This window comes from Cicer arietinum, chromosome 2 (assembly GCF_000331145.2).
Source record: "Cicer arietinum cultivar CDC Frontier isolate Library 1 chromosome 2, Cicar.CDCFrontier_v2.0, whole genome shotgun sequence".
Lineage (NCBI taxonomy): Eukaryota > Viridiplantae > Streptophyta > Magnoliopsida > Fabales > Fabaceae > Cicer > Cicer arietinum.
The window spans coordinates 48328577-48339607 of NC_021161.2; the positions used below are offsets into that span (position 1 = coordinate 48328577).

The window sequence follows — 11031 nt, forward strand, 5'->3', positions numbered from 1 at the left end:
CCTTCCTTTTTCCCTATAGGCTATAGCTGTGTTGCTTCTTCTAACCAATTGGCCACAGCAGCAATTCTCCAGTGCAGTCGTTTGGCTTAGGCCCAAACCAAAATCCTATCACTACCTACCGCCTGAAGAACAACCTTATTTTGAAGACTGATATTAGTAAGTACACAATGAAAGAGCTACTCTGAATTTTGTACAACTGCAAATAAAGTATACAGTTCAATCTGAGCTTATCCCATATCCACTTTCAGAAATTGGTCGCTTCTAAAAGCCACATTGCGGTGGAGTTTTAAGGTTGGAGGTGAAAATAGTTTTCTTTTCTGAATTAAGGGCAGCAACAGTTCTTAAACTAGCTACAGCCTCCCAAGCTACAAGAGTGGCCTTGGCATGAGCGGCTTCCAGTCAAAAGAGACACCAAACACGAACTTTTTATTGGCATGAGCGGCTTCCAGTAAAAAAAAAGCTTCAAATGAGAAATTGGTTTGAATAGCTTCTCATAAAAATATTTCATTTTTTTTTGTGAAAACTTCATATAAAATCTAAAAAATGCTTACAATGAGAAGTTGTTTTGAGTAGCTTCTCAAAAATCATTTTCGGGGGATATCTTTTGTTAAAAAAATATGACTTTTATTATGTTAAAATCTCTAACAATTAATATCTAAGTTACTGAATGTCAAAATTACTTTTTTAATTAATAACAAATTAGTCCAAAATAGCTTCTACTATTTTTGAGTTGGTTCTCATAAAATTCATTTTTAGAAATATAAAGTTAGAATCACTTTATTTCAATCTTATAACAAATGGGCATTATCTGCGTGTGTGAGTTTACTAGTGAAGCTTGTCACTTTGTCTACAAAAAAAAAAAAAAAAACAAATGGGCACCCTACTCACAAATGGAACCAAAACATGGCTAAACCCACCCTACTCACAAATACCCATTGCAACTTATTGGATTAATTAATGCATTGCTATCTCAAAAAAATTCAGCTCTAGCAACAAACCCAGTGAGGTATGTGGCAATATATTATGGCAGCTTCACCTTGTGTGCTTCCTCCATCTCCAACAAGATTGGCTCTTCCTCGAGTTCTGATACATCCGACCAGTTGATAAAAACCCAATTCAAGAGAAATAGAAACTGTATTATTGATTGAAAAGGAAAACTGCTTCAAAAGATAGCCATCCCCCTGTAATCCCAAAGCAACGCTCCTAAGAAAAGAGAGGACTCTATCTTCCCAAGCTCCAAGGTTTCCAACACAAAAGACCTAATGATTCCCCACTTGTTCTCCACTCTCCCTATAGCTATCTTGCCTCTTCTAACCATCTGGCGACATCAACAATTATTCTCTAACTTATCTATTCAGCCCAATTATTGGGCTTAGGCCTAAACCAAATATCCTATAACAAGATGACATCAATAACATCCACAAGTTGCAAATGATGAGACCAAGCAATAGTTTTAAATTAATTTAGAAGACGTCAAGCCAATGTTAAAGTTAACAAAACATGGATAAAACCTACCAAAAAAATTATTGGAACAAAGTTAATAGCAAGTTAAGATACCTCAAGGAATGCTGCATTTTGTGGATCATCCAACCTCCGTAAAGGACCATCATTTACAGAAAAACCATTCCTCCAAAAAGTGACCATGTGAGCAATTGATTCTACTGGCTGAGGAGCAGATTCCAATGTCTCACCAGAAAGCAATCTGGCAGTTCCAATAAAACTTCTTGACCTTGAAGAGTTTTCAGTAGGAGCATCAACAGCTACCTGTCTAGCCTGATCAAAAATATCATCCACAGTGTTACCACCTTTGGTAGGATCTTGGACAAGCATACCACTGCAACAATGAAAATAACAGGTACATTTCAGCTTCCATTCAAAAGCTACACATGTATGTGAGAAGAATGTAGGCACGACAGCAATATGAACCTCAACTTAAATTACATCAGATGAAACTAAGCCCCATAATAACTTTCTAGCTTATGATTATGATAACTTCTCAATTGAAGTAAATTTTATAACTCTTCTCCAATGTGGTCAATCAGATTGCAAAAAATAGTGGTTTGTTCAAATTTCTTTGCACTACAACCCTATAACACCAATATAGCATATTGCAGAACCATAGCGTTTTGCTCAAGTTTTGTTGACAACATTTATAGCGCCACTATTTGACAGCATTGTTCCTCACTTACCGATAAGTCTTTATAAGCTAAGTAAAGTAAAAGAGTTTATGATAAACTAAGACGCGGAAACTAATTTCAACATTCCTTGACAAAAAAAGAAACTTATATTTCAACATTTATTTTAATATATTACGATTATTTTAAAAGTTTATTCAAACTACATAAATACTCAATAAAAGTACATTCGGGAGAAAGACACTAAGATCCAAAAATCTAAAGCTCATATCACTATTAGCCATTTTCATTTTCCCAACACATTACAGCACCGAACAATCACTCGCACATTTCCAGCATCAAAATCAACAAAAGTAAAAAAGATAAATAGAAAAAAAGATTATGAAATTTGATTGTTCTTGTACCTCTTTTGACCACCGGTGAAGTACTCTTGCGGTTCATCAGATTCAGAATCGGAAACAGAACGAGAATCTTGGTTACGTTTAACATCACGTAAGGTATGGATTCCACCTTGGCGACTACCGGAAGGTTTCTTGCCGCGAGAACGACGGGATCGGAGCTCGTAAGGAGCGCGGGAGGGTGAGGAAGATCGAGAGCGAGAGGGAGAAGAGGAAGGGTGGAAATCGGGGGAAAGAGAATCGGAAGGTGAAACGACGTTAGTAGTGTTGTCGTTTAGAGGGATAGTTGGGTTGTTGTTGTTGATGCTATTATCTAGGAAAGTTGAAACGGCGGCGTCGAGGTCGAAATTGTGACTTTCGAGGAAGAAAAGTGCTTCTTGTTTGGTTGAAGAAGTGATTTCGCAGAATGAGTCGATGAGTACGGCGTTGGCATCGGGATTGGATTTTTCACTCTCCATTTCTTCAATCTTTCTTTTCTTTCCTTTCATTTTTGGTTCATTGTCTTCCTCCTTCTTATATGTCTCACTCACTCGTTCACTTTCGTTATATAAAGGCCCACTATACGACATCGTATTCTAGTTTTATATACTTCTCTGGTTATCTCCTTTCACACGTCACATTAATTAAAAGAATAATAATGTAGGTGCATATTTTTTCAAGAATACTTTAATCATTTTTTTCAAGAAAAAATATGCAGATGAATTTGAAGATTTAAAAAAGGGTCATATATAGGCTTCTTTCCTCATGTTATGAGAAAGGAAATACTCACCTCTCATCTTGAAAATAAAAAACAAGTAACGATGCAAAAGTGTTGTTATATTGATTAGAAATCAATAATATCTAGATTTTAGAAAAAAAAATAATCTTGTGTGAATTACTTCATGAATTTTACTAGTATTTGTTTTACTCTTTTATATTTTGAAAATATGAATGTGCAGTCGAGTTTAGGATGAATTTTGCATCCACAATGGGCACTGTCCCTGCTATTCTCAAATTTGCACAAAAGTTTTGTTTACAGATGCTTGTGAGAGATGATTCAAAAGTCTAATGTTTGCTTGATAAAGCTTCGTAATTCTTCATAATGGACTATTCCTTGAACATTTTTGTGTCGAGTCTAGCAGAGGCAACTGAACAGTTAAAATGCATTCTCAACAGAACAAATAACATTCTTCAATTTTAGTTCTTGAATGCAGTTAACATTTCTTCACCACATCTAGCTAAAGTTTGTATGTAACAAATGAAATTCATCTAAACAAAATAAAAACTGCTTTACCATAGGTATTCTAGTTGATGAATTAACCTAAGGAACTATGTGATTACACATGGCCAATAAACGAGGAAGCAACTAAAGAAAAAGACAATCAGTTTACATAGAGATTGAATGAAATAAAATAAGGAGATTCCAATTGCTACACTATCCTCAAGTATGAGCCGCGGGTGACTTGATGTCTTTTCTGTTGCAAGTATGTGACAGGAGCAGATAAAATTTCCGTCATATATTCATTGTTCAGGTTAAGTATTTCCTATTTTCACAGCTTCAATTGATGTGGATTCCTGATTTGGAAAAACCTGAAAAAATAGAACATTGATTAATTAAGTAGTAATGCGTGCAAAATCCATATAGGTGTCACCACCGCAAATTTGTAAAGCACACGGTCACCAACCAAAAGAATTGAACCTTATCTCCAACCTGAGCCCAAATTTGTGCACAACCATCAACCTTGAAGATGCATGCAAACCACATAATTTCATTAACATTGGCATGTATCTTTTTAGCATTGTCATTCACATGTATCCAAGTTTTGAAGTGGAGTAATCTATAATGACTGCAGAGCTATTTCATAGCTGCAGATGCTGAGATAGTTGCTGCCTCAGTTATTAGGGAAATAGGTTGGCAAGCCTGGAGGCAAGCACTTATATCAAATGGAAGTAACTTAGAACCATCAAAAATAAGATTAACACCAGGAAGGATTGCTTCTTTACTGTCATTTTCTTCTGCTTCAGTTTTCATTGTATCCACTTGAGTTGCTTCTTTAACAGCCTTTGTGGCAGCTACATCAGCTGGAGTTAATGCGTATGATCTGCATGCACCATTCAATACAATACACTTCATGAGACTTGGGATAATTAGGAAATCAAAAAAATGAAAGAAAACAATCTTTCTGTTTTATGTTTGCCAATATGATGATAAGGGAATTTTATCTAATGAATCTTCAAGTATTGAATTAGTAGAAGCTCGGCAACAAACCTAAGAACACTGCCATCAAAGCTCAATACTTCAGTTTGGCAGTGCTTCCGATTAGCAAGTTTTAACCTCTGCTGGACGCTTGATGCCCCTGAAATGGGACAAGAAGGGTCTAGAAGTGGATTCCACTTTCCACTGGCGTGGTTCATAAGCCGTCCAAAAGACTCCTTTGCTTGCTCTTTCTGGTAAAGAAGCTTTGCAGTGAAACCTGTTGATTGGTACTCAGCACAAATGTCATGCAACTTCTTCCTTAAGCTTTGTATTGCATCGTGGTGTTCAACAAATGAGTCAGACTGGAGCATCTCCGATGAAACTATCCTTCTACATATCTTACTGCACAAGGTTGGACTAAATAGTGGCATCCCAAATTCCACACTCAAAGGAACCCACTCGTACTTCACGTCAGAAGGTAACTGATCAGATTCTTTTCCATTAAATAATTTCAATAGCCGGATGTAACCAACTGTCCACAGCTGCATTTGTTCAGCCAAATTAGTCAACAGATAATTCAGTTTAGAATTTTCCTCTTTACAAAGTCCTAATTCTTCTCCTACAGAGGCAATAGTCCCATCTGCATTCTTTAAGGGCAAAGGGATATCCAAAGTAGTTGCTTTTCCAGATTTATTAAGATCGTACTTACTGAGAGGCAGGACCAATGCAGCAGAATGTTTAAGAAGTGAATTTAAACAATGCAAGAGTATACTCCCCTTTACTAAATTTCCTTCAAATTTCCTTCCCAACCCTCCTATTGTGGTACCATCCCAAGACCATATAAGGGCTTTCTCACAACCAGCCAATGGAGCAGGAAGCAAGCGCATACACTGTCCTTTCATCAGAACAACTGACAGAGGCCCACTAGCTGCAGTAGAGTATAATACTAGTTTCATCCAAGGACTCATAGAAGAATATGTGGGAGGACCAAAATGAACTGGTCCTGTAGGTCTAGGAAGAATTGAGGAATGGGAAAGAGGCACTATGGACACAAGTATATCATAGTCACGAAGAAACAAACGGTTAAGAGTTGCCGGTGCAAGAGAAGCCAGGCTTTCAGACCGGAGAATATCTACACGATATTTCCTTTTCTTCTTTTGCAATTCTGTTCCAACATCTGACTCTTCAACTCCTACTAGTTTCTCATTGGCATCGAAATTTGTGTCTGACTCATCCACTTTCTGAATGTGATTACTTCCATCTTCCAAAGTAATAGAATGGACTCCATCACCCATACTACTAGGAATAAGTTCTGAGTGAACAGAAGCCTCTACTACATTCTTCTCTGATTCAAAATTTTCAAAGTTATCAGCATTTATTTCAGCTTCTGTAACACCAGAGTCTCTTGATGTTTCAGCCAAAGAGATTTCAGGCTCAGCTATCACAGAACTTGAATTATCATTGCTTGAGGTAGTCATACCCAGTTGATCTAACTCTCCCTCTTCTTTTTTATCGGCAGGTATTCCACCTGATTGCAGACATTCTAACACACAACGCAAACTATAGGCATGATTTGCAAATTCCTGTAGTTCTCCCTCAAATGTTGCACCCTCCAGGGTGCTAAGATCCTTGCACAGCTCAGCAATGCTGGCATGACCCAGTTTCCCCGCTTCGTAGAGTGTAACGGCATGAGTTTTCAGGCCTGACAACGTTCAACAAGTAGTATGATCTTGATCAAACATAAAAACCAATCTCAGATACACAGCAAGAAAAAAACGAACGCATAATGAGTAACCATAAAAAATTGGCGTTCCTGTGATAAGAAACAGTATGCAGATGTGCTAATCAATTATCAGAGGAAATGACATGTACATGAACTAAGAAGTCATGTTTTGGCTCATTAAGTTCCTTTTTCAAGCATCAAAACAAAAAGGAGAATGGAAGCTAAAGCTGGCTTATTTTCATTCAGCAGCATACTTTTGTAGAACAGGAAGAGAGAGAACTAACTCACAAGGATAGAAGTCCAAAAAAAAAACAAAAAATTGAGATTAATCATTTAAATTTCAATGGCATTATAACCTTGAAGTCCTCATTAGTGATTGGTCATTAGGCATTTTTTGTCATACACTCTCAGTCTCAAAGGATGTCTCAATCAAATGCACAATATTGAACCCTGATTATTCTGAGTCAAGCAGGGTAGACTAACTTAAGGGGAAATAGCTCTTCATATTGTTGATTATTCCCCTAAACAAGAAAGGTGACCACTACTAGAAGAAAAACTATTGTCGCACACATTTTGATGTGTAGAAAAACAGCAACCAGAAAATGTTGGCACTTAAAAGCTTGAAAACAGTATCTTACACTAGAAACTATCAGAACAAGGGCAGAATTAAATTGTAGAGCTAAAAACATCTGCATGAGATGTGACTGATAATGATAGTTTACTCGTGCATATCATCAATAAAAGGTCACGAGCAACGTTAATGTGGATTACTCATTACTCGCAACTTTTTATGCCAGCACAAACTGACTTAATAACATTTAAAAAACACAGTTCTGAAAACTATACCTAATGAATTGAAGCTTCAAAAAAGGAGGAGCAAAAGATATAAACCTGGTGAAACAGATCCCATCATAAGATAGGACGTAATATTAGCATCAACTATGAAAGCAACACGGGTATAGGAAGAATGAGGACCATAGTTTCCTGAAGCTGAAATTTCTCCTTGTTGAGTGGAGTCATTATCAACAAATATATTCTCAGAACCCTGACTAGCAACAGAAGCATCTTCGTCACTGACTGTACTTCTAGGAGACATTGGTACAATTGAATCTCCAAAAATAGATTCTGGATCAATCACTTTTGTCGCCCATCCCAAACGACACACAAAAGAAGCAGCAGCCTGTAATTGTGACAAGTCAGCCTGTAGAGTTGTTGCCAACTCACTAACAGTTGCATTTTCATTTGAGACTACAAAAACTGCATACAGCAGCCTGAAAGCAAAAGGTCCATAGTTAGACTCAAGCCATATGGAAATACACACTTTGAACAAAAATAATGTATACACAGACTGAAACAACTGCTTTACTCTTCAATAGGATCTTCATAAGACTGCTCCCTGTTGGAAACAAAACCTTCAAGCCTGGAAACTGAGCCACCATAAATACAATATTATTGAAATCACTTAAAGAGACAGAGCTTTTGAAAATGGCGTGTTACATGTTTCATATGCCTATATCTTCCCTTAAGTTTATTTAACGAAATTACTATAAGACCGTGGGTAGTAGGACATGCTTGAGTCTCTTGACAAACTTAAATAATTTTGGCACTTCGATACCAAATAAAACTAATCTCCAAATGTTTGACTTAGTTCAGTTGTTGTGCTGACAAAAACTGAACTATATCGTTTCAATTTTGGGCAACCAATAAGGTCAATCCAGTTGGTCAGTTGCCTCGACTTAGAACCAAACACAACTGACTCTACCCTACTTATTTAAATGATGAAGCTTCAGACAAAAACTCATAGGAATTATAATTTTGATAACGAAGTTATCGAAGTAAAACCTATTAAATTAACATATATAGAACAAACCATAATCGGAATACACCTTTAAACCGGTCATCAGGATATAAAGGAACTTCAAAATAGATCAGTCCTCGTCTGCAAAAACTCCTAATGATATCAGGATCAAACATGACAAATGAATTTGCTTCCTCCTTACTACAGACTTTGTCTACTATGGCCGTTTCTTCATTTGAGAGTTTCTATTAAAAGTGGGAAGAAATAGGCAACAAGTAAGAGTAGATAATTGCTAGCATTTCTCCAAATGTTATTTCTCACTGCCAATGAACCATAAAATTAGTAAATACTCGTCTATTTGATAAGGGTGAAAGACATACCCCACCTTAAATTCCTCCAAGGTAAAGTTCACAAGACAAACTCCCCACCAGGGTTCAATTGGAAAATCCACAGGTTGAGTAGGCAAAAGTTCTTTTGCTATTGACTTGTTCAGTTTCCACATTATTTTCTGGATATTCCCAAAACAGGATTGGCAGGTGAGTTACGAATAATATATGTTGCAAGCTTACTTTGAGCATATATATAATGGTATATTCAAGATCAGTTGAGTATATTATGCAAGTCCAAATCATTATCCAGAACAAGGGGCAGAAAAGTTTCTGAACTCGTAAACTCAAGTAAAGTTACAAACAGTTTGATATGATGGATTGCTACTGATAAATATGCATACAAAAGCATAGATGCAATTCAAGCATTAAATACGCATTTATGTTAGCCTCCAGGAAAAATATATGCAGTACCTTAGATCTGCACTTATTCATTATATCAATAAATTCATTTCTCCCAATTCCTGTAAGTCTTAAAGCATCTGCAGCACTAAAATTTGGGATGCTGTCATAAGGTTGCTCTGCAAATAATCAAAACAAGCAGGAAAAATATAAAGGCCAGTTTCTACTCAAACAAACATTTACTATTCATCTTCGACATATTTATTTACTTGTGGCAGATTAAGAAACAAGTGAAAACGAAGGAAAATTTAGTATAATATGAAGTTAATCATTGATGAAATACAAAGTCATATAAATCATGCATATACTATGATGATATAATAATGACAACTGAAAAATTATATCAAACCAAAGTGAGACTTTAGTATCTTGTGCATTCATTTCTATATATTAAATTAGAGTACACTCTTCAAAAAGACTTGTTTTCTTAATCTGTTCTACTAAAAAACGACATGTCAATGCTAACTTTTTAAAAAAAATTAAAATTAAAATTCCCTATTTTGTATATCTTCTGTATAATTTTAAATATTTTTCCTCTTTCAATCTAGACTCTTTATTTTCTATCTTAAGTTAATTATACATACCCTACCCTAACAATTTTAAGCATTTCTCTCTTGAATATTTTTTCTTTCAATTTATGGTTTTTAGTTTTTTACTTGAATTTAGAAATAATTGTGTGACTGTGATGGAGGAATACTTGTTAATGTAATTTAAATAAAATACCAAGTGGCAAAACCAAAGGCCAACAAAATTATCCACTTCTATTTGTGGGAATATCATTCTTGTTCTCTTAAAATAATAGTCGTGAAAAAAGAAACCTCAATTTCATGCTAATGCATCAAGAGTTCGGCACAATCTTCATACATGGAGTTAATTTAATTGGAATTGCAACAAGCGAATAACATAGTTACCATTTTTCATTACTTCAAAAATCATATCGCAGTAATATCTGAAAGGTGATACTCTCATTACACGGCAAACATAATCCGCCAAATGATAAGGAAATAGCTGCAAGTGACAACAAGGACATTAAATGCAGATGTCCTACAGCAAAAGCAAAAGATGAGAGCACTGGCCAAAATCCAGAAAATACTGATTATATACGGAGTTCTTAAGTACTAAGTACAAAGATGAACAATTTTTTCTCTTTCTTTAAATAAAAAATACAAGGAAGTATGGTCAAATTAGTTACTAAAAAGTTATCTTAGAGCTAAAGAAACTGAGATATCTTTTAATTACGACATCACAGTTTTTATTTTTGAAGCATAATATAAATTTCAAATTTCTCCACATAATTCAATCGTAACTTTTTCATCACGTAAGAACAAAGGCATATTATAGAGATTTGTAACAGTGTATTTTATATATATGTTAAATTTTCAGGAGTCAAACAGAGTACCGGACTTTCTGTAAAGCACATACAGCTAGATTCTTCCGCAAGTAGCGCATCATATTTTCATAATACTCGCTTTCTTTACAAAATTTACGAGCAAAACAACTATTCCATTGAAGTCTCTTCTTTACGCAGTATTCAATTGTCCTGCATGAAATATCCATGGCCAGCAATAGAGAAGGCGGTATTATAATTATGCATTTACCAAAAACACTTATGTCATTCAAGATATTGATTTTCTGGTTAAAAACACCACAGTCTACAGCCTTTGTAAATCAAAAGCTTTTTTATTCCTATGCAAATTTATTCTACTTACACAGTTGAAAGATATGCATCTTTCTAAACTAACTATCAAGCACATTAAAATCTTCAATAAGTTATCTGTCTAGTTCCACAATGTAACTTTTTATGTCTAATGAAGTTGTGTGTATCCCTACCTCCTCAGACGCATGCACACAGATAGAACATAGAGAATCAAAATAATATTGTAATGCAACTTCTTCTTTGGAGAAATTGTAACATAATTATGAGTTACAGAAGAGAAAGAAAAGATCTCTTATCTCTTTGAACTTCAGAAATTAAAAACCTTACCCAAAACGGGCATGAGTGGAAGACTGCAG

The 11031-nt window shown here is 35.4% G+C and overlaps 2 protein-coding genes across 4 annotated transcripts in view; both read right to left on the reverse strand.

Moving 5' to 3' along the window:
* Window positions 1-3117, reverse strand: part of LOC101496165 (plant UBX domain-containing protein 4-like) — a 4221-nt gene extending 1104 nt beyond the window's left edge. The window contains exons 1-2 of the mRNA XM_004491069.4: window positions 2540-3117; window positions 1558-1834 (exon numbers count right to left, since the gene is read on the reverse strand). Coding sequence (XP_004491126.1) covers window positions 1558-1834; window positions 2540-3102 — 840 coding nt within the window. The 5' untranslated portion in view covers window positions 3103-3117. The remainder of the gene's footprint in view (window positions 1-1557; window positions 1835-2539) is intronic.
* A 591-nt stretch (window positions 3118-3708) lies between these two features.
* LOC101496494 (uncharacterized) overlaps window positions 3709-11031 on the reverse strand; it is a 9874-nt gene continuing 2551 nt past the window's right edge. Inside the window, exons 3-12 of one of the 3 annotated variants that reach the window (XM_012713130.3) lie at window positions 10441-10558; window positions 9930-10026; window positions 9031-9137; window positions 8616-8738; window positions 8319-8475; window positions 7799-7859; window positions 7324-7703; window positions 4782-6411; window positions 4224-4614; window positions 3709-4102 (exon numbers count right to left, since the gene is read on the reverse strand). In XM_012713130.3, the coding sequence (XP_012568584.1) occupies window positions 4368-4614; window positions 4782-6411; window positions 7324-7703; window positions 7799-7859; window positions 8319-8475; window positions 8616-8738; window positions 9031-9137; window positions 9930-10026; window positions 10441-10558 (2920 nt within the window). In that variant the 3' untranslated portion in view covers window positions 3709-4102; window positions 4224-4367. Of the gene's footprint in view, window positions 4103-4197; window positions 4615-4781; window positions 6412-7323; window positions 7704-7798; window positions 7860-8318; window positions 8476-8615; window positions 8739-9030; window positions 9138-9929; window positions 10027-10440; window positions 10559-11031 lie in introns of all 3 variants that reach the window. The other 2 variants (XM_012713129.3, XM_004491070.4) reach the window with 2 other exon arrangements.